The sequence below is a fragment of the Bos grunniens genome, chromosome 10 (genome assembly GCF_055505025.1).
Source record: "Bos grunniens cultivar Pamir isolate PY7600 chromosome 10, Bosgru_T2T1.0, whole genome shotgun sequence".
Classification (NCBI taxonomy): Eukaryota; Metazoa; Chordata; class Mammalia; order Artiodactyla; family Bovidae; genus Bos; species Bos grunniens.
In genome coordinates, this window is record NC_141174.1 from 2,996,936 (window position 1) to 3,020,958 (window position 24,023).

The 24,023-nt window shown below is 38.7% G+C and overlaps 1 protein-coding gene across 28 annotated transcripts in view; it reads left to right on the plus strand.

Moving 5' to 3' along the window:
* The window catches only part of EML5 (EMAP like 5), a 161,400-nt gene that overhangs the window by 93,657 nt on the left and 43,720 nt on the right, over nucleotides 1-24,023 (plus strand). For 25 of the 28 annotated variants that reach the window (XR_015133870.1, XR_015133873.1, XR_015133880.1 and 22 more), the window contains 8 exons: nucleotides 30-232; nucleotides 837-948; nucleotides 2,239-2,366; nucleotides 6,067-6,208; nucleotides 17,821-17,973; nucleotides 18,670-18,801; nucleotides 20,940-21,028; nucleotides 21,824-22,000. Coding sequence is in view for 12 of the 28 variants with exons in the window: in XM_086319246.1 (XP_086175372.1) it covers nucleotides 30-232; nucleotides 837-948; nucleotides 2,239-2,366; nucleotides 6,067-6,208; nucleotides 17,821-17,973; nucleotides 18,670-18,801; nucleotides 20,940-21,028; nucleotides 21,824-22,000 (1,136 nt within the window). In the remaining 16 variants the exon portion in view is untranslated. Of the gene's footprint in view, nucleotides 1-29; nucleotides 233-836; nucleotides 949-2,238; nucleotides 2,367-6,066; nucleotides 6,209-17,820; nucleotides 17,974-18,669; nucleotides 18,802-20,939; nucleotides 21,029-21,823; nucleotides 22,001-23,430; nucleotides 23,980-24,023 lie in introns of those variants that run through there. The other 3 variants (XM_086319250.1, XR_015133885.1, XM_086319244.1) reach the window with 3 other exon arrangements.

The following is a 24,023-nucleotide window of genomic DNA, read 5'->3' on the forward strand; positions in this document are numbered from 1 at the left end:
GCACTTCCATAATATTTTTTGTGAACCAGGGGGAGGACTGATTGGAAGAAAAGGCTACGTGGGCACCCTGGGGAAAAGTGACACCATGATGTGTGCAGTATACGGACGGACCGAGGACATGGCTTTTTCTGGAACGTCCACAGGAGACGTGTGTATCTGGCGAGACATCTTTCTTGTAAAGACAGTTAAAGCACATGATGGACCAGTGTTCAGTATGCATGCATTGGAAAAAGTAAGTCACTTAAATTCTGAATTAAACATAGTTTGACTATGGAATGTAAAACATTTTCACAAGTACAAGAGCACTGCCTTTCTCCTTAGCTGAGCTACCCAGTAATGATATGTGAGCTGGAGTCTTCCTGACCTAAAATAAGGTCTGAGTTCAAACTCCTGAACCCAGAATAGAATATGTCTGCTGTTAAAAAATTTTTAACTTATTAATAGTATTTATTAATCACTTACTATGTGTCGAAAATTAAGTGTTTTATATGTTGTCACCGTATCCTGTGAGGTAGCTACTATTACTGTCCCTTCTTTTTAAAGGATGGAATTATGAAGCCTCCAGGTGAAGGTGGTAGAGCTACGTTATGGTTCCAGACTGGAAACTGCTTTTAAAGTCCTCATCTGAAACTGGAATGTTTTGTGTCACTGTAAATGTTTTTGCAGGTTCCATGTTGATGTTTAAAAAATGTAATGGATTCTATGTTTGTTTTTCACATGCTATAATTTTTGGCTGTAAATTTTGTTTCCTCTAGAGTTTTTCATTATAAAGGAAGATGATTATTCTAAAAATACTTAGACTTCTATTAACATAATTAAACCTTTCACTTTCATAGGGGTTTGTAACTGGAGGGAAAGATGGGGTAGTTGCTCTTTGGGATGACTCCTTTGAAAGATGTCTCAAGACCTACGCTATAAAAAGAGCTGCTTTGGCCCCAGGATCTAAAGGTGATTTGAGATTTGCCGGTTTGTAGGAAAAAAGATTAATTGCTCATTAACATGGTGATCACTGAGGTGGAGCACATGGGGTACAGTTTTCTTTCTTTACTAAACATGCGTCAGCATTCAATATTAAAAAGAGAAACTATTTATCTGGATCCCAGAATCATGGCTGTCCTTTCAAAATCTATTCTCAGTGATACACAGAGTAAAATGTAAACAAATACAAGGCGGTTGTTTTTAACATTTGTAATTTTTCAAAGAAAGTCACCATGTGGATGTCACATTTACCGCCAGTCAGGGATATGTTTTCAGACTTGGCCTTTTGTTTTGCTGTAGAGTTTTGTTGACCCTCCCTCTCTCACCCTTCCTGCATCGAGGCACTGCAGCGTTCTGTCTCTGACCTCCAGGCCTGTCTGTCTGCTATCATTTGTCCTAGAATTTCCCCTTTCCCCACCTCCCACTGCCTCCAGTTACCTGGCCATGTACCATTTTTGGGGCTTTCCAGGCGGCACAGTGGCAAAGCATGCACCTGCCAGTGCAGGAGACACAAGAGACCCGGGTTCAGTCTCTGGGTCAGGAAGGCCCCTGGAGAAGGAAATGGCAACCCACTCCAGTGTTCTTGCCTGCGGAGTCCCATGGACAGAGGAGCCTGTGGTCCAGAGGAGTCCATGGGGTTGCAAAGAGTCGGAGATGACAGCGCACACACATGCACACTCATTGTTCATATCTCAAACACTGTTTCTTCTAGAATGATTCCTTATACTCCCACCCGCTCCCACCTCAAAAAAGGGTTAATTCCCTTTTTTCCCTTTTCAATATGTTCCTCACACAGGATCTGTTTTCCTCACTGTATGCTCTGTGAGGGCAGGCACTCGGCTGTGTCACATTTACCAGTATATCTCTGAAGCCTGCCTAGGGCACAATAAACATAAATGAATTAATCTTAAGTCAAATTGAATTAAAATTACGAACCAGAATATTGTACATGCTCTAAGAGGGGCAGGAGGTGGGTGAGGAGCAAATATAAAAGGAAAAGAAACAGTTGTCAGACCGGTAGTAGGGGATCTGGGATAATATATAATAATGGGATTGTAGTATGTAAGTGGTTCTCACTTTTGAGATTAGTAAATTGAATGATTGAGAAAAATATGATACATTTATTAGAATATTTAAGATATAGGAGAAAGCAATTTCGTAACATGATTTGCATTGTCAAAATAGCATCATTGGCAGTATATACATCCTTGTATTATATTAACTTCATACCTAGAAGAACATCTCCATTTAACATTTTAGGTCTTCTCTTGGAAGATAACCCATCTATACGTGCCATATCATTAGGACATGGTCATATTTTAGTTGGCACAAAGAATGGTGAAATACTAGAAGTGGATAAAAGTGGCCCAATAACACTTCTGGTCCAGGTAATTTTAAATGTTAATGTGTTTTTTCCCCCTTTGTATATAATGAGTTTAATACATAAAAACCAAAAGCTGACAGTGGTGAAAAATACTGTTAAATTATTTAGGGAAATACTTGTTAATATTTGCAAAAAAAATTAAATTTAATTATAGCTAAATAAGTAGTATCAGTAAATAATAGGTACATTATCATGTGGAATAATTACCAATATTTTCAGTAATTTATTACAGAACAAACCAGTAGAAAGAAAAGCTAGTTGTAGTTAATTTAACCCAGTCCATTTATTTTATACTTTATTTCTTTGAAATATATTTGTTGAACCTAAGGCAGTTTTTTTCCTATGAAACTCTTTAGTTCATTCTTTCTCAAATTTCTAACTTAGAAAAGCAAAAACTGAATGTGTGCCAAAATTTTACTCCTGAAAACATTTATGAGTGAAAATATGTTAATAATTTTGAAAATCCAGAAGTACAAACTTTGTGTGGTAGAAATATAAATGAAATAGCAGAATTAGCTAGTCCTTGATATTTCTATCAGGAATGCTATATTAATTTTTCAGTTTACATTTCCTATGTATGTTATGGGTATTGATCCTATAAGGCATAGCAGGTGAGGTAGGATCTGTCCTAATGGAAAATTGCCCTCATGCAACTGTGTATAGTAACACCCTTTGAGTTTTGTCTTCTACCCTGAAAAAGAATTGTTTTCTTTCTTAATGCAGACTGATTTCTTCCAACCCCTACTTCATTCCTGTTAAGTCACCAAAGAGCACGTGTAGATGAAAACACTGTGCTTTAACGTTAACAGGCTGTCCTTCTGTAACAAGGAGAATTTGTGAGCAAAGAGCAAAACAGTGTATGGTAGATTACCTGTGAAACCTTCTTGTCTTACTCTTTAATTTCAGTCACATGATATTCCTTTAAAGTAAAAAGATGTTGGAGTCATGGTGTTTAAATATTTATGATCTCCTGGAAAATATTTACACAGATACACTTTTACAGATGAATCCATATATGGGCTTGTTAAAAAATACTGATGGTTTCACAATTGTAAGAAAAGATTTTTAGAAGTAATAAATGACATCTTATTGTTTTCTAATATTTATTATAGAGTTAAAGATTTCAAATATCTACTGTCTCCTAAATGTCAGAAACAAGACAAGGATACCAGGTCTCACCATTATTTTCCAACGCTGTGTGTGAGGTCTGAGCCAATCCAGTAAAACAAAACATAAAAGGTATATGTATTAGAAACAAATGGGTGACACTGGATGGATGTCAGTATTGTAAGATGTTATAACCTTATGCCTTGAACAAGAGAATAAACTGAAAAATTACTATAACTAATTAAGTCCTTAAGCATTTATGCAAAATCAGCATGTAGAAGTCAGTCGTATTTCTACGTGGTCTAGCTGGTCTAGCAATGACCAGCTAAAACAAATGGCACAAAAACGGTACTCACAAAGAGAACTGCATGGTAACCAGAAGTAAAGATGGTTAAAAAATGCAGGACCTGTATTAAGAAAGCTATACTATTTTACTAAAGACGTAAGAGAGTTACAAGTAAATAATTCAGTATGATCCTAATCCATATCCTAATGAGATTTTTCACAAATGCTGGAAAGATTTTTTTTAATCATCTAGAAGAGAAACTATTTAAAAGTAGTCAAAAAGTCTTTTTGGGAAACTTTCCATGCTAGAAATAAAGATAATATAAAACTATAGTAATTTAAAGTGTGGGAATATACATATACCACACAAGTGCATTCCTGTATGTACCAAAAAACCACGTTCAACCGTGTTTGTAGCGGCAGTGTTCTGTGAATCAGTTTGTGGGCTGCTGCTGCTGCTAAGTTGCTTCAGTCATGTCCGACTGTGCGACCCCATGCAACCCCATAGACGGCAGCCTACCAGGCTCCGCCATCCCTGGGATTCTCTAGGCAAGAGTACTGGAGTGGGTTGCCATTTCCTTCTCCAATGCATGAAAGTGAAAAGTGAAAGTGAAGTCACTCAGTCGTGTCTGACTCTTAGCGACCCCGTGGACTGCAGCCCACCAGGCTCCTCCGTCCATGGGATTTTCCAGGCAAGAGTACTGGAGTGGGTTGCTAGCGCCTCTTAATAATATTAAATCTTCTGATCCATGAACATGGATCTCTCCATTTATTTAGATCTTTTTAAACTTTTTCAACAATGTTTTTTAGTTTTCAGTGTACATGTATGTATTTTGTTTAAATAACTTCATATATTCTAAGAGTTTTTTTGGTAATTTTTTTAGGATTTTCTGCATACTGTATAAGATTATGTCATGTGCAAATAGAGATAGTTTTATTTCTCCCTTTCCAATCTAGATGCCTGTTATTTATTTTTCTTACCTAATTATCCTGCCTGGATCTGCCAGTACTGTGTTGAACAAAAGTAATGAGAGTAAACATCCTTGTCTTGTTTCTGATTTTAGGGAAGAAGCATCCAGATCTGTTCTGAATTTAATCAGTCTCTTCCCATCTATGAGATTTTCCTGTTTCTCCTCGACTTCAGTTTAGCCATGTCCAGGGAGTCTCGGTTGTTTCCCAGTTTCCTTTCATCACAACCTCTGTTGTTTTTGAGAGCACCCTCAGTCTTCAGCTTTTCCACACTGTAGTGAATGAAGAAGAAGCTGGATGCTGTGTTATGACTTGCTTCTCCCTTCAGGAAAAATTTCTGATCCAGGGGTCTGGAGTTGAGGGTGAAAATAGTGGAATGCTTCTGTTTTTCTGAGTGTCCTTTGCTTTAGATGTGAGTGCCCACTCGTGTGGAGGAGGCGGTCGCCTCAGCCCTTCTTGGGTTGCCTTTGAGGCCCTGTGTTCTCACCGGCCACTGCACCTGAGGTAGAGCCTGCATCTCAGAACCGGGAGTGAGGGGGGAGCTCGCACCTCTCAGCAGCGATCACCGGAGTTTAGCCTGAGTAACAGGGAGCCGGGAGCAGGTGGAGGACACGGACACCTGCCCTGTGTGGGAGGAGGCTCCCAGCTCGTGGCTGGGGAGAGAGCACACCCTTGTTCTTGGTTCCATCTGGTATGGAGTGTCCGTGTCACTGAGCAGGGAGGACAAGAGTGCGTCTCAGTTCAGATACAGCAAACTCTCACTGTTCTTACTGAATTTTAGCAGATTTTCTTAGGTAAATGTTTCTTCCTTTGTTTTATCTTCTTGAAACCATTTCCAGAGACTTAATTTTTAAAAAACAATTTCTATCAGTTTCACTGGTGCACCAGTCTACAGTACTATTTACTCTGTCATGCAGGAAGTCCCTCACCTACGGCAATCATTAGCATTCCTGGGCAGCCAGTTCCTATTTTCTCTACCCTGTACACGTTATATGGAACAGGAAATGGCAACCCACTCCAGTATTCTTGCCTGGAGAATCCCATGGACAGAGGAGCCTGGCAGGCTACAGTCCATGGGGTTGCAAGAGTCGGACATGACTTAGCAACTAAACCACCACCATACATGTTATAAGATTTTGAAGCTAGTTTCAATAGTAACTTGATTAAATTGTAACTTTGAAGATAAAGTTGTTACAAAGATATTTTAAGGTATATTCCAAAGAAAGAGAAGTTTTACTAGAGTTATCTATTATTCATTATCATATATTATTGAATGTTTTTATTTTTCTTCTAAACACAAATATCTTTAGGTTGAAATGATCTTAACTATGTTTTCTTTACAGGGACACATGGAAGGAGAGGTGTGGGGTTTGGCTACACACCCTTATCTGCCCATCTGTGCTACTGTAAGTGATGATAAGACCTTGAGAATATGGGATCTTTCTCCTAGTCATTGTATGCTGGCCGTCCGGAAACTTAAAAAAGGTAAGTGCCTCACTGACTTGAGCATAGATTAAACTGTCACAATTTTCTAACCCTCACAAATGTAAGAAAGCTATACTAAATATATAAAAAATACTTTAAATATTTATTCTGTATCTGCTTGCTCATAATGGTATATAAATAAAATTAGTTATATTCAGTCTTTGCTTTATGGGACCGTCTCTGCTCATGCCTATCCTGAGTCAGTTTTCCATATCATTTTGGAAAAAAGAATATAGGAAGGAAACAGAAACTAAGCTTTCTACCCTTTATGACTGTAGATTATATGTAGTTTAGAATCAGAAACTAAGAAAGCCTTAGCTTAAAAGGGGGTAGCAGAGTTGAGAGGAGGATATTTAATTTTATTTTGTTTTATTGTTATTTTTTGGCTATGTTGCACAGCATGTGGGATCTTAGGGAGCAGGGATTCCCTGACCAGGGATCAAGCCTGGAACTTCTGCATAGGAAACATGGACTCTGAACAGTTGGACTGCCAGGGAACATTTGTAGGATATCCTGTCAATACAGAACAACAAAGAGTTCAATTGTTGGAGCAAAATTTTTACTATTAGGCTAGATGAGCTTCAGATTTCTTGGGAAAGTGGTAGAGAATATTATTTGTAGCATGGATATATTTTAGGAGGAGCTCTAGCTGAAAAAGTTGGGAATTGTGACTAAGAAATATGATAGAGTACACAGATCAAGGAAGGAATTACCTGGCAATATGAGAACCAAGTTGAAATTAGGTAACTTGTTATAGTTCATTCAGCTGATTTATTTTCCCTCCTTCTATTGACTTAAAAGAGTCAGTTCTCTTTTTCTCGTGCTGCTGTCCTATATGCCTAACTGAACACCTGAAGTTACTCACAGTCTGTGGAGCGCCAGAGTGCCAGGCGCTGTCCTTCCCCCACACCCGTTTCTGCTAATTACTGATCTCTCGCATTTTCATTCTCTGGCGTGTGTGTATGCACGTGCCTGCACATACTGTATTTCTTTATTTTTCCTCAGAAACTAGTGAGAATTGCCAGTGGTTTTATACATGAACTTTCAATGTGAACAGTTATAGTTAGAGTCTAAAACCACAATCTCATCTTTGTGCATAGAAAACCAGTGTCAAAAAATTCTTTCCTTCCCAAGTCCATTGGCTGTCCTGACCAGTCAAATTCAGAACACACTTGCCATCAGATTTTCTTTCTTTTTTTACATTGATATATAACTGACACAGAACTTTACCTTGGTTTCAGGTATACAACATATTGATCCAGTATTTGCAAATATTGTGAAATAATCACCATAACATCACTACACATACTTAAAAATTTTCATATTATGATGAGCACTTTTAAGACCTGTTTTCTCGGAAACTTCCAGATACGCAGTGCAGTATTACTAACTGTAGTTGCCATGCTGTCCGTGACGCTTCCATGACTTACTTTCTTTGTAGCTGGAAGTTGACACCCTTCGACTCCCTTTACCTGTTTTACCCAGTCCCCCGCCCCGCCCCACTGGCAGCCTAGTCTGTTCTCTGTATCTTGGAGCTTTTTCCTTTGATTGTACGTGTAAGTGGGATATAGTCTTGTCTTTCTGTGTCTGATTTATTTCACCTAGCGTAATGCCCTCCAGGTCCATCCATGTTGTTGCAAATGGCAAGGCTTTGTTCTTCTTACTGGCTGAATATGTTAGTGTGCATGTATATGTACACATGTATATGTACATACATACAGACACATCTATACCACATTTCCACATTTCCTTTATCCTTTAATCACTGGTGGCTCAGATGGTGAAGTGTCTGCCTGCAGTGCGGGAGACCCAGGTTCGATCCCTGGGTTGGGAAGATCTCCTGGAGAAGGAAATGGCAACCCACTCCAGTATTCTTGCCTGGAAAATTCCATGGATGGAGGAGCCTGGTAGGCTGTACAGTCCATGGGGTCACACAGCTTCACTTCTTTCACTTTAATGCGTTCATGGACAACCAAGCTGTTTCTGTGTCTTGGTTATTGTAAACAATGCTGCAGTGAACATAGGGGTATATGTATCTTTTGAGTTAGTGTTTTTGTTTTCTTTAGATAAATACCCACGAATGTAATTACTGGATCATATGATGTTCTATTTTTAATTTTTTTGAGGATCTCTGTTTTTTTAAACCTCCCTTCAAGAGGACATTATTGTCATTTCATGCAGTCAGTGTTACTTAGATTTATCTATGCATATGCATTTGTTTGTTCACCTTTTTTTCTTGTATCTCAAACATTTTCTTCTGTCATTTTCTTCTGAAATAGAGTTTTAGAATTTCCATAATGAAGATTTGTTGGAAGTGCTCTCATCGTCTTCTGAATGAACCAGTAGTATATAAGAATAGGGTGGTGGGAATGGCCTATTCTAACAGAAATATTCTATCACTGATACTGCAGTTCTTTAAAAGCAGATCTGTTTCATGCAGCTTCTCGTTGTTGTTTTTAAACCTTTGATTGGCATTAGAGTGTCACTCGGGGTGAGCTGTTGCCGCTGCCCTGCCCTTGGTGTACTGCAGTCTGAACGTGTTTTGTTTGTTTTTTAACTCTCATTCTTGAATGCTAATTTAACTGCTTCTAGAGTTCTTAACTCAGAGTTACTATTTCAGTGGTTTTCATTGTTCTCTTTTACATTTTTCTATAGTTTTGAGGTTTAATAACATTGTGCATGTATGTGGTCTGTTATTTAGGATTTGTTGTCTTTTCTGAATCTTTGGATTTATGTCATGTATTAGACCAGAAAAATTGTCTACCGGTATTACTGGCTCCTTCTAGAAGTAGATCTTTGTATTAGGTTGTTTAGAAGAGTCATAATACTGTATTTTTGTTCTTAAATATTCTTCTGTAATAACTTTTATTTTTACTTCTTCATTAATTCAAGAGAAAAACAAGTGGATTTTCATAACTTTAAAGAGGCATGTGGTTTTATGCTGATTGACTTAATTATAACAAAATACTGATATCATAATGGTTTAAATATTGTAAAACACAGTTATTTCTTTTAAACATTCAGTAAGCAAATACAGTTTTCTTCAGAAAATGAATATGCAAATATTATGATCCTGGGGCTTAACATTATAGTTAATATAAACTAGAATTTTGCCAAATAATTCAGTTTTATGGTAACTAGTTATAAAAATAACCAGAAGTATTAATATGCAACATGAGTTAATGTCTGTATTCTTAATATCTGTAAAATAAATATTTGCCAGCCTTTGCAATTTTCTGTATAGGGATATATTGGGAATGTCCTATTTGAAACTTGTATCTGTGACTTTAGCTTTTAATTATAATCAAACCTGAATGTTTTTCCACTACCCCCAGCCCATCCCACCACCCCTTTGTAGCTGCTGTCTGTTCTCTGTATCATTTCATGTACCTTTTGGCCATTTGTATATCTTCTTTAGAAAAATATCATTTCAGTATTTGTTCATTTTTAAACCAATGTGGATTTTTTGCTATTGAGTTTTATGAGTTCTTTATTCATTTTGGATGTATAACCCCCTATCTGATATATGATTTGCAGTTCTTTTCCCCATTATGTAGGTTGCTTTTTTTTCGTTGCTGATTTTCTTTCCTGTGCAGAAGCTTTATAGTTTGATATCATCTCACTCGTTTATTTTGTTGTTGTTGTTTTTGCTTTTGTTGTCAGGATCAAAAAATTATTTCCCAGATCTATGTCAAGGAGCTTACCACCTAAGTTTTCCTCTAGGAATTCTTTGGTTTCACATCTTACATTTCAAGTCTTCAGTCCTTATAGAGTTCATTTTTGTTTGTGTGTAAGATAGTGATCCAGTTTCATTCTTTTGCATGTGGCCATTCTAGTTTCCCAGCACAATTTATTGAAGAGGCTCTCCTTTCTCCACTGTACATTCTTGACTTCTTTGGTAAATTAACTGACCATATGTACATGGGTTTATTTCTGGGCTCTATTCTTTTCCATTATTGTGTGTGTCTGTTTTTATGTGAACATCATGCTGTTTTGCTCACTGTAGCTCTGTAATATAGTTTGAAATCAGAGAGAGTGAGGTCTTCACTTTTGTTGCTCTTTCTCAAGATTGCTTTGGCTTTGGAGTATTTTGTAGTACCATCCAAATTTTAAGATGATTAGTTCTGTATCTGACAAATGCCAGTGGAATTTTTATAGGGACTGTATTGAATCTTTAGATTGCTTTGGTGGACATTTCTACTAATGAACATGGATTGTCCCATGTCTGTTGATAAACATTCTAAAGTTCCATGGGATCTGTGGGTTCAACTCTGTGCCTTGTAGGCCCTCAGCCTCTTTCTCATCTGGTGTAGTTTGTTTCAAAATAAGAATTCATCATCATTCATATTTTTGTTTTGCATATGTCAAACCAGACTGTCAACTAGTTATTTTATCTCTTATAGCAAAATTGCCTCATAATCAGTTAGTTATGTGGTGAATATGTTTGTGGCAAAGTGTCTATGACAAAGTAGCTTACAGCAAAAATATTTGACACAATTAGATATAATAGTGAGAAGAGGGACTCCCATCTCCACTTCTTGATTTCTAGACCCATGGATTCTGACTTTGAGGTAGATGGCACCATATAATGATCTGTGCTTTAACGCATATACTGCATCCTGTAACACAAAACCCTGGTCTTTCAGGATATTGCTTGCAAAAGATTCTATACATCAGTTTTCAGTAAGCCATTCCATCATTTTGTTAGTAGCCCTCTGTGGAAGATGAGGGTATGTGATAAAACTAGCTAATTCCGTAGGTATGAGCCAGACGCTGCACATCCTTCACTATGAAAGAGTTCCTTGATCAGAACCTTGGAATTTGGTGATGGTGGATTAGGTATCCTGGCCATGGATAGTGGTGCTAGCAGAAGCTCTGTGGACAGGGAAGGTGAATCCAAAAGTCCTGTCTGTCCCACTGAGGATGACTCTGTCCTCTCCGTAATGAAAGAGGCTCAGTGTAATCAGCTTGCCACCAGATGCTGGGCTATTTTCCCTGAGGACTGGTTCCTTATCAGAGGTTCAGTAGGTCTCTACTGTTAGCAGATTGAGCAGTACCAAGACCAGCTGTGGTAAAGAAAAGTCTGTGGTTTTGAACCCAAGCAGAGACTTTGCCCTTGCCACCTTTGACCCACTAAGCAAGTGCTAGCTGGCTAGGAAAAGAGGCTGCCTGTTGTCCATAAAACATATTGTTTTGTCCATCTGATTATTGAGAGCTTCCTCTGCAATAGGTACACGTATTGGACTTTATTTTGGACACAAAAATCTTCACAGCCTATGTATGCCCTTTCTGAGAGTTTTACCCACACGTTTGTCTTCTAGATTTCCTTTCCTCTCATCGTCCCATCCTGTTTCTTCCAGTTTCTATCTATTCAAATAGTGAACAGTTGCTAATGAATCAGTATAAATCTGTCTGTGTAGTCATCTCTCACTACAGAAGTGATAAACCAGGTGCACTGCTTGAAGACCTGCCCACTGGGGAGTTTTACTACAGTCCCTCGGGGTTACGCCTAGTGTGGCTGTGATGCTTTAGTTCAGTTCAGTTCAGTCGCTCAGTTGTGTCCAACTCTTTGCGACCCCATGGACCGCAGCACACCAGGCCTCCCTGTCCATCTCTAACTCCCAGAGTTCATTCAAACTCATGTCCATCGAGTCGGTGATGCCATCCAGCCATCTCATCCTCTGTTGTCCCTGTCTCCTCCTGCCCCCTATCTCTCCCATCATCAGGGTCTTTTCCAATGAGTCAACTCTTCGCATGAGGTGGCCAAAGTATTGGAGTTTCAGCTTCAGCATCAGTCCTTCCAATGAACACCCATGACTGATCTCCTTTAGGATGGACTGGTTGGATCTCCTTGCAGTCCAAGGGACTCTCAAGAGTCTTTTCCAACACCACAGTTCAAAAACATCAATTCTTCGGCACTCAGCTTTCTTCATAGTCCAACTCACACATCCATACATGACCACTGGAAAAACCATAGCCTTGACTAGACGGACCTTTGTTGGCAAAGGAATGTCTCTGCTTTTGAATATGCTATCCAGGTTGGTCATAACTTTCCTTCAAGGATTAAGTGTGTTTTAATTTCATGGCTGCAGTCACCATCTGCAGTGATTTTGGAGCCCAAAAAATAAAGTCAGCCACTGTTTCCACTGTTTCCCCATCTATTTGCCATGAACTGATGGGACCAGATGCCATGATCTTCGTTTTCTGAATGTTGAGCTTTAAGCCAACTTTTTCACTCTCCTCTTTCAGTTTCATCAAGACTAACATACCATGTCGGAACATCTGAAAATCTGGCTCAGTGTTTTTCTTCTTCACTCAGTTGATCATAATGAACCCCTCTGAGGCCATCAGTACAGATTGAGAGAGAGAAGAGACATTGCAGTAGGATTTATTGCTGAAGGATTCTGAGCCCCCTGTTCATACAAATTACTTGTAACTTCCAGATCTCGCCAAGCCTGGTCTTTTCTATTCTGTGTCTAGTTGATGACAGATTGCTCTTCTGAACACCCAGTCAGTAACTTGCCTGGTCATGTCATTTTCAGTTTATGAAAGGACGCTCAGGACACAGTTACCCGATATCCCATAGTTAGGCATTTACTTGCTGTCTAGTGAGATCTGGTAGCAATCCAGAAGCTGCGTCTCAAAAGGAAAATAGTTACCTGTAAAGGACATGACCTTTCTCCCATCTGAGGTATGTTCCTTTGGGACCTTTCCAGAGGCGCCGCAGATACTTTGAAGGTCATTAAATCTGCTTGATCCTAAGATCAGAGCGGAAGGTCAGCTTGCCTTTTCTTGTCCTGGCCCCCACCGGAACCTTATAAGCACCTTGATACATGGGTAGAGCAGCTCACTCAGATGTGCTGTGTTGCTTCCCGAAAGGCCTAGCAAGCATTTTGCTCCTTGTGTTTGTGGTAGGTGATGGGAGGTGTAGCAATTTGTCTTTCATGGTGGAGGGAATGGCTTGACATATTCCAAGATCATTGGATCCCCAGAAACATCACTGAGGTGACAGGGTTCCTATGTCTTTGTGGAAATTATCTGCCACTGTCCTAATTCACTTGTGTCCTACTAAGACATCTGAAGTACTTGTTGCTTCCTGCTCCCCAGATCCGCTCCGCATAATGTCATCAGTGTAGTAGAGCACTGAGATGTTTTATGGAGTGTCAAGATGATAAGGATCTCTGGGGACTCTATTATGGCAAAGAACTGCTGCTGCTGCTGCTGCTAAGTCGCTTCAGTCGTGTCTGACTCTGTGCGACCCCATAGACAGCAGCCCACCAGGCTCCCACGTCCCTGGGATTCTCCAGGCAAGAACACTGGAGTGGGTTGCCATTTCCTTCTCCAATGGCAGAGAACAGGAGAGTTGAAATAGCCCTGAGGCAAGGATTTGAAGGTGTCCACAGATGCAAGCCAGGTAAAAGCAAACTGCTTCTAGTGGTCTTTACAATTGGTATGGAGATAAAAGGGCATATTGGCCAGGGCCGTAGCTGCTTGTTAAATGCTGTAAAATGCTAGGGACTATGGTAATTTGTTCTAGTAAAGATCTGGAAGAGTAGCTTCAATTGGAATCATCTCCTGATTAAATTTATTATCCAGAGTTATTAGCTAACTCCATCTTACTTCAGTACAGGCCAAACAAGCAATGACAATATGATAGGAATTATTATTCCTGCGTATTTCATGTCCTAGGTAATATCACTGATTTTTGCAGTTCTCAGGCTTGCGGTTTTGTTTCCGTTTATTGTCTTAGTAGCAGAGAAATTTCCACGGGTTTTCATTTAGTTCTTCCTTACCCCTTGGATCCACAGAGCCAGCGTAGAGCATTCTACAAGTTGCCAAGTGTATCTGTTCCACTTCAGGAATTGGATGGGGTCCACTGTGATTTGAAATTGGACTTAGAATCCGTCTATCACATGATTACCTTAAGGCCCCACTTTTACTGCTTGTACAACAGCAGCATTTTGTGTTCTTAAGAACTAGTGTCACTGCGGAGCCCATGTCTAGTAATTCCTAGAAGTTTGGGTCTTTCCTTTTCTTCAGTTCATAGTCATTCTACTAAGTGGCCCCCAAACCTTGGAGGAAGATTTTTGCTACATACCGACATACCTGCAGCAGTGCTTCATAGTTCTTCCTCACTGGGACTTGGCCTTCCCTTCAGTCAGGGGGCTCTGAGTATATGGATTTGCTTAGGTCTGAAAAGTTGCTGGGAGTCTATGACTCTCCACTGTGATGATTTAAGTCGGGTGTTTTAGCCACCAGGTCTGGAGTTTTTCCTATTATGTAGATCAAACACTAATCTAGTAACTTACTTATTTCATTCCTGGGGACCCTGTGATTAATTAACCACCAACAGAAATCTCCACAAGCCAAAATATTGTGATTAGTAGTACATCCCTTCTGCCCTTTCTGGTGAAAGAACATACCTTGTTTTTGTTGATTAAGCACTGCTGCTTGGCGTCTGCTTCTCCAGGAGTGTCTTTTTCATCAGGGAGCCTGTGGTGACATTTCCACTTCCTGACCTCTAAGTGGGGGACACAGAGCTTTTCAGGGACACAGAGCTTTTCAGTGACGCAGATGCTGCCCTTAATGAATGTATCTCTCAATGCTTTTGTGAAGGGACTATTTTCTGGACTTCTTCAGGGAATCTGTAATTGATGGGAGGGTATGCAGGATGCATGTGAAAGATCTTCTCCAGTATCCTTACCTCCCTGAGGTTTAGGATCCCTTCCTCTGTGTCAGAGGTGAGCCCATGCATCCAGTCCACTCCACCTCCTGAGTTTGTAAGTCAGGCTCTGTCAGAACCCAGCCATGCCCGTTTTTTCACGTGTTGTCTCCGTGTGCTGTTGCACTGCAGGAGCAGAGTTCAGTAGTTGTGACAGAGCTGATGTGGTCTGCAAAGCTGAAAATATTTATTCTCTGGTCCTTTAAGACGTTTACCAACCTCTGCCTTAGAGCATGCTGAGATTTGATCCAAGTTAGGGGTCTAGTGACGGCAAAGGAATGATGGTGATGGTTTTTCAGGAGGTTAGACATCCTCTGCAAGCATCTGTTGCAGAAGGTGAGTCTTCCAGGAGAGGAAGCTCTCTGCTCTGCCAGTGAAACTCCAAACAACTTAGAAAATCAAGACTCAGTTTTGTCGAAGTCCGGCCAGGAGCTCCCAGTCCATGGTGAAGAGTTCTTTTCCCAACCAGTGCCCTCACTTTCACACAAGAAAACTTGGCGAGTCTGTGAATTCAATTACCATTGTAAGTTTTTGGCAGTATCGGCCCCGTCAGAAATTCATTTAGGTTTTTGGCAGTATCGGCCCCGTCAGAAATTCATTTAGGTTTGTCACGGAAGCTCTCTCTTCAGACCATGACTCACGCTGAGAGTTTAAAGGACCTGGGCTTGTTATTTCATTCTGTTAACTCTGCGTTCAGTGTAATCTTCTGTACAGTGCCGAGCTCGTGGTCATTGTCATTGTTGTCGTGGTGAAGGGCAGCAGCTTCTCGGACTCCTCAGGCACTTTCTGCAGTGGGTACTTCAGTCACCCACAGGGCACAGCTTAGTTTGTTGCTATGCCAGTGCACACCCTGGATGGCTTGCATCCCATTTCCCATTGGCAGGGACCCAGCACTACGCTGAAGCCCAAAGGCATGACTGAACCAATTCCGCAAATCTTATCTTTAACAATATGCCTCCTTTGACCACTTTAGTACTATTGTGTATCAATCACAGACAGAAACCACCCCAGTAATTTGAACAGGGAAATTTTAATATGGATTGTTAGCTAATGAAAGGTGATTTAACTACTAAAAGATGTGAAAGAGGATTCTAAGGGGAAGTAGCAGCTGCAGAAAGCAGCTGCCACCCATAGGGCTAGGGACAGAGATCAAGGAATAAACTTAAAGGGTGAACCCTCCCCTCTTCCCTGGGGCGGAGATTCAGATCTCTTTGGAAAAGGTATAGGTGCCTCAGGAACATACTGCCTGCCAGTAGAAAAGAAACTTGCCCTCAGGCTGATCTAGATCTTCTGCTATGAAGGCAGAGAAACCCCCCTACCCCCAGCTCCTGTCCCCTCATTAACCCTCTGGTTACAGCATATCGGAAGGAAGATAAGGGTCTTCCTTCTTCTTTGGCCTTCCCTCCAGCACCCTCTGCTAGCAAAGGAAAAACATCTGTAGGGTCCAGCCCCAGTCAGTGTGTGCACGCTCAGTCGCTTCAGTTGTGTCTCTGCGCCCCCGTGGGCTGTAGTCCACCAACCTACTCTTGTCCACAGGGTTCTCCAGGCAAGAGTGCTGGGGCGGGGGGGAGGGGGGGGTTGCCATGCCCTTTCCTCCTGGGGAGCTTCTCAGCCCAGGGATCGAACCCATATCTCCTGTGTTTCCTACATTGCAGGCAGATTGTTTACCCACTGAGCCACCTGAGAAGCCCCCAGTAATCAGAGAGCAGGAAAAATAAGGGCGGATTTGGAGTTGAGAGGCAGTAAATGAATAACAGTCCTTCTCCAGTCTCATGGCTGTAACCGCTACCTCCTTTATGTATAATATATCCCTGCCCTATATTCTCCCTTGAGCTCCAGAGAAGTATTAATATAACAAAATGCCTCCTTGATGTCTTCATTTGAATTTCTCACAGGCATTCTTAAGGGCACAAAACCACAAACACTCACACCTCCCCTAGTTTTTCCTATCTCAGTAAATAACATCATGATTCAAACAAAAAACATAGCCTCTACTTTTCTCTCTTGTTTCCTGCTTTACTTCCAGTTGGTCAAGGTCCTGCCATCTCTTTCTTCAAAAGGTATACAAATCCTACCATTTCTCACTACTTCCACTGCTGCTACTCTGCTTCAGGTCACCATCATCTCTTGACTCTTAAATATCAGAAATCACATCCTAGATTTCTAATATATGCTTGATTAAAGTGACTGCTTATTCTCAATTCATTCTATAACTTTTCATTCTGTAACAGCTGTACCTTATCTGTCCCACTCCAGAGTTTATGCAAGATATCAAAAGCCTTAGGGCTATGAGTTTGCCTGCTACATCCTTTGCTGTTGGGTTAAGCCCATTTTTTGTGTTTGCCAGTTCGGCATTAACCCTTATTTTTTTTAGTTAATAATATTAATATGATTTCTTCATGTATAGTTTTAAAATGTGTATAAATCTTCCTGGCTTAAACTAATAATTGCCTATTTTCAGGTTTTTTTAAATTTGAAATCATTTTTATAAAGATGACCTTATTTCTTAAATGTCTTGTTTGTTGGATAGAAACTGCAAAGGTAGCAAACTCCCCTAATAGAAACAACAAAATTTCCACATATATTATATTATTGGCTTTTTATGTAGTTAAAATCTCTCATTCTTTTCATCAGCTTAGTTTCTTTCAAGGTCACTATCAGTACTCACTTTTCCTACATTCAGAAAAGGAATGGTTTGTCTTAATTAATGCTTGGAATTCTGTACCATTGTTCTCAATAAAAAACTTTATTATCTGCGTCTTTATTTCTAATATTGATTTGAAGCTATAATAAACATAGGAATCCTCCTCTGTGAAATCAAAGTTTTCTTAAGCATATACTTTTTTTAATAGAGGAAAATCCCCTGATACATGCTTTCTTTGTTTTTTAGGTGGAAGGTGTTGCTGTTTTTCTCCTGATGGTAAAGCTTTAGCTGTAGGTCTCAATGATGGAAGTTTCTTAATGGCAAATGCAGATACTCTAGAAGATCTTGTCTCTTTTCACCACAGAAAAGATGTTATTTCAGATATTCGATTTTCACCAGGTAAGATCTCATTGAAATCATATTTGATTATTAATTTGAGTATGACAGTGAATATCTCAATGTGTGATTTTTTATTTACTGTTTTTTTATCTCGGAATTTTAGTTTTTTACTAGAAGAGGCAGTATAGTGAGAGGTGAAAGCACTGTAGATCAGTGGCAAAATATCTGGTTTAGGGCCAGTTCTGTCACTAAAGTTTCTGTGTGACTTGGGCCAAGGCATTTCTTTGAGCTTCCTTTTCCTCATTCGTAACCTGAGGGATTAGATAACTTTTCATTGTATTCCTGATGCTTTTGAAATTACATTAATTTTGCTTTATCAGTTTCCATGTATTCATTACTAATGACAAAACCTACTATGGAATTACTAATGTTAAGGCAAATTTTATTTACGTTAGCTTACTTATATTTTTTCCTAAATTTAAAGTTTTGTTAAATGCAAAGAATATCAAAATTACTTTGTGTATAATTTTTGACATTTTCTTTCCATCACACTACCTCACTACATTAAAATTTTATTTCATTGTGTTAATTATGTATGAAAAATATTACCATTAATTGCTTGACTCATATGTCTTTTTATAAAATGCAAAACACCTAAAGTTCCTCCAAAAAAATTAAGAAAATTAACTCTAGTTGTACAGTATAAAAAATATTTCTAACTGTAGAAAATTTCAAGCAATTATGTTTCTATTATAGGTTCTGGGAAATATCTTGCTGTAGCATCGCATGATAGCTTTATAGATATATACAATGTCATGAGCAGTAAACGAGTAGGAATATGCAAAGGCGCTACCAGTTACATAACCCATGTCGACTGGGATATTAGAGGTAAGAATTTCAGTAACTTACTGTTTGATAAAGTTTCATTGATTTAGTACAGCTACTTTAGAGACAAATAATTCGACAGATGAGTTCAAAAGCACTGTGAAAAAGAAACATTATTCTCAAAATGATTTTCACTACTTTATTTCATATCTAAAGATGAATGCTGGGAGTTTAGACTTTTCAATACCTCGTCTAATATAATTCAAATGATAGTACAGTAAGTGATAGATTCTTAATTTGTAAAGTAATTTAAATATTATTCTTTTTTAGTCATTTGTCCTAGTTTTTGCCAGATAAGTTTGATATAAATAGTCACTGAAATTTTAGAAAATAGTTCTGTTAATTAGGGTTTTTTTAAGAGCAGTGTTTGACCTTTTTCTTTGTTTTTTGGCTGTGCTCTGCAGCTTGCAGGCTGTCAGTTCCCTGATCAGGGACTCAACCCAGGCCACAGCCGTGAAAGCCCGGAGTCCTAACCGGTAGACCACTAGGGAATTCCTAATTTTAATGTAATTTCCCCAGCATTCAATAAAGTACATTCCCTAAAATTATCATAGTTGTTTAACATACAGGATTTAATGAATATCTTTGTTTTTTAGCAGAATGTGTGGCATATGTCAGTGTTAATAATTTGAATAAAGGTTAATATTTTAAATGCTCCATTTTGAGGGGTTGTTGTTTCAGATAGTCACCTCTGTAAATATGGTATTGTAAATTAGTTTTTCCAAATACAGTTAAAATATATATTTTAAAAGTTCAGTTCAGTCACTCAGTCGTGTCCGACTCTGCGACCCCATGACCCACAGCACGCCAGGCCTCCCTGTCCATCACCAACTCCCGGAGTCCACCCAAACCCATGTCCATTGAATCAGTGATGCCATCCAACCATCTCATCCTCTGTTGTCCCCTTTTCCTCCTGCCCTCAATCTTTCCCAGCATCAGAGTCTTTTCAAATGAGTCAGCTCTTTGCATCAGATGGCCAAAGTATTGGAATTTCAGCTTCAGCATCAGTCCTTCCAATGAATATTCAGGACTGATTTCCTTAAGGATGGATAGGTTGGATCTCCTTGTGGTCCAAGGGACTCTCAAGAGTCTTCTCCAACACCAGAGTTCAAAAGCATCAATTCTTCTGTGCTCAGCTTTCTTTATAGTCCAACCCCTCACAGCCTTGAGTAGATGGACCTTTGTTGACAAAGTAATGTCTCTGCTTTTCAATACACTGTCTAGGTTGGTCATAACTTTCCTTCCAAGGAGTAAGCATCTTTTAATTTCATGGCTGCAATCACCATCTGCAGTGATTTTGTAGCCCCAAAAAATAAAGTCTAACACTGTTTCCACTGTTTGCCCATTTATTTCCCATAAAGTGATGGGACCGGATGCCATGATCTTAGTTTTCTGAATGTTGAGCTTTAAGCCAACTTTTTCACTCTCCACTTTCACTTTCATCAAGAGGCTTTTGAGTTCTTCATTTTCTGCCATAAGAGTGGTGTCATCTGCATATCTGAGGTTACTGATATTTCTCCCAGCAGTCTTGATTCCAGCTTGTGCTTCCTTCAGCCCAGCGTTTCTCATGATGTACTCTGCATATAAGTTAAATAAGCAGGATGACAATATACAGCCTTGATGTACTCCTTTTCCTATTTTAAATGATACTTCAAATTTTATTTCTAGGATTTTTATATGCATGATGACAGAAATAACTTATTCACACACACGTGCATGCTCAGTCACTCAGTTGTGTCAGACTTTTTGCAGCCCCATGGATTGCAGCCTACCAGGAGCCTCTGTCCGTGGGATTTTCCAGGCAAGAATACTACAGTGGGTTGCCATTTCCTCCTCCAGGGGATCTTCCCCACCCAGGGATTGAACCCATATCTCTTTACGTCTCCTGCATTGGCTGGCAGATTCTTTACTGCTGAGCCACCTGGGAAGCGCGTGCTCACACACACACACACACACACACACACACATTAAGCCATTTAGGAATTTAATTACTTTATTATATATTAATTACTTTATTATGGTTGATGCAAAGGAAAATGGTTTTATGTTAAGGCTAAATTTTTCCCAAAAAAGTTAAACATCATACTAACTGTGTATGTATTTATATTTTATATATGTGTATATTTTTTAATTTTTTTAAGGAAAGCTTTTACAGGTCAACACTGGTGCTAAAGAACAGTTATTCTTTGAAGCTCCCAGAGGGAAAAAACAAACCATTCCCAGTGGAGAGGTAGGAAGATAGTAGTGCTTGTAATGTTGATATGACTAATAGTGGTTAGAAAGCAGATGCCTGTCTGGGTACAGGAAAATATGCTATGTTAAGAAAAGGAATAAATTGCTTACTTGTATGGCTAGCTCTTCTCTAATTACTTTACTTAAAAGACAAGAAGCATACAATAGCACGTAAAAGACATGCCGTCTAAGATTGGATTACTGCATCTCTGTCGAATCTTTTGGAACCCATGTACCTAAGATGCTTATTGGCAAATTTCTATTTAAGGAAAAAAGAAAAAGAAAAAAAAATGTGTGTGGTTTTGTGACTGACATTATTAGCAAAACTTTTTGACACGGCCAAGGAAGAGAAACTAAATTTAATTTGAAAGTGGCTTAGTAAGGAGAGGGATTGTAAGTCAGATTCTTAATTTCCAATAATGATTAATTGGAAAACATGCTTATAAAAGTACTAGTAGAAGTTTAGACATGAAATGAAAGAATCCGTTTCTGATATTCTAAGAGCAGAAAAAGTCCTATTTATTAATATTGTCACTGTATGTTCAGCATCTAGAATACACAGTGGATAAATAAATCTTGAATGAAGTTATGTTAAAATTTTTCTGCAGGAACTAGTGGACTTGGCAAGGTACAGAACCAGAGCAACTAATAATTTGTTTCACTGTTTTTATTAAACTTTTAATTTTACTTGTGAGATCTATAATTAATTACAAAGAAGAATATTCAGTTTTTTGTTGTTAATGTTTTAGAGTGAGATATTATAAACTTAGAGCAGTCTTTTTTTATTTTTTAGGCAGAAAAAATTGGTTGGGCATCATGGACAAGTGTGCTTGGTTTCTGCTGTGAGGGAATTTGGCCAGTAATTGGAGAGGTCACGGACGTAACTGCCTCTTGCCTCACCAGTGACAAAACAGTCCTAGCTACTGGGGACGATTTGGGATTTGTGAAGTTATTTAGATATCCTGCTAAAGTATGTGTTTTTCTTTAATTCTAATGATCATAACTATAAAAATGGTTAAGGTAATGCCCTTTCATAGCGTTTCACTGTTGTAATATGAATATCACATGCGGAATACATAATGTTGTAATATGAAAGGTTCATAATTTATTTCCTGTTCTTGACATCATGTTTATAGCTTTTATCTAGAAGTAGTATTATAATTTATGATCCCATATCTTAAGTTACATATTATATTGTATGGTTTCTGAGTATTGAGTAGTATAAATATTCCTTTTAGAAGAATCCTTCTTTTAGTCCTAATATTAAATAATTTTAGTATTCGTATGATAAAATATATATCATTAACACTAAATACAAACTCTTGATATTTACAACTTTAACATTTAAAATGTTCTGATTAAATATACTGCTACTGCTATTGCTAAGTCGCTTCAGTCGTGTCCGACTCTGTGTGACCCCATAGACGGCAGCCCACCAGGCTCCCCCATCCCTGGGATTCTCCAGGCAAGAACACTGGAGTGGGTTGCCATTTCCTTCTCCAATGCACTAAAGTGAGAAGTGAAAGTGAAGTTGCTCAGTGGTGTCCAACTCTTAGCGACCCCATAGACTGCAGCCTACCAGGCTCCTCCACCCATGGGATTTTCCAGGCAAGAGTTCTGGAGTGGGGTGCCATTGCCTTCTCCGCTGATTAAATGTAAAACACTATAAATTATAATACCTCTAAAATCAAAGTAAACAACATTGGTTTAATGTGATGAATAATGCTATTTTTATAAAACCAAACTGTAGAGATTCTTTGAAGTGTACGTGCCCACGTTAACTGTATGCTATGTGATGACTGAATCCTTTTACTGCTTTCTTCTGTTCAAACTACTGGGAAACATTAGGCTTTCACTTAGCACAAAAATAAAATTCATGACATCAAGTATAGATACGCATTTCCTTGTCACAAATTCAGATGTATGTTATAATCTAGCACCAACATGAACATATATATATAAGTTTGAAATATGGCACTGAAATCATGATATTCGGTGCATGATGGTCTTAATTAATTCATTTCAGCATTGAAATGAAACTGTAAGTTTTAAAAATTCCCATAGAGAACTCAGGTACCCAAGAAAATATTTCACAAGTCCTTGTTTTAGATACACTGAAGTTGTAGAACCTTACTTGACACGAATGTTCCAACAAGACATTTATTAATAAAGGCTTCACTCTTAGTGTTCTAGATGGTGTAGAAGCCCTAAGAGTATGTTCTAGAATGCTGGTCCACAGATTTCTTCTTCTCCTTACTAGCAAGAACCAGAAAATCGTAGGGAAATGATCTTCTTCTGGTGTTTTCATGACAGATTTCTCTTCGATTTCAGCTGATTTTATTGATTCCTCGTTTCCAAAGAATCCACTAATTTAACTATTACTATGTTTTGTTTCCCTAGAGAAGGAAATGGCAGCCCACTCCAGTATACTTGCCTGGCAGGCCACAATCCATGGGGTTGCAAAGTTGGACACGACTGAGCGACTGAACACGTTTTGTTTATTTAAGACATGTCTTATTTTAACACCCTTGAGAAGATATCCATGTAAAATTTCAGATTTTACCTGTGTAATCCAGTAGTGCTAGTGTTGTAGATTTAAAAGTTATCAGTATCTTGGATTTGTCCTTATATTTAAAAGAAAAATACACTACTGTGTGTAACATCTGCTTATAATCAAACACACTAATGAATTACAATGAAAGATATGTACATGAGCATATAGTGAAATGTTTGCTAATTACTTTTGTTAATATGGCCGTGCTGTATGTACATAGGCATTCGTATCCTGATTTTCCCAGTTATTGTGTTTCTTTCTGACAATAATATGTCTGCATATCCATAGTTTTTTTAAAGATATCCACCATAATTAACTATTACTATGTTGAATATTTACAGTATTTAAAATGTTTCAAAAAAAAAAAAATAAAATAAAATGTTTCACTGCTGTAAGTCAGTACTATGGCGAATGTTTTTTGTATAGATAAGGTCTCCTT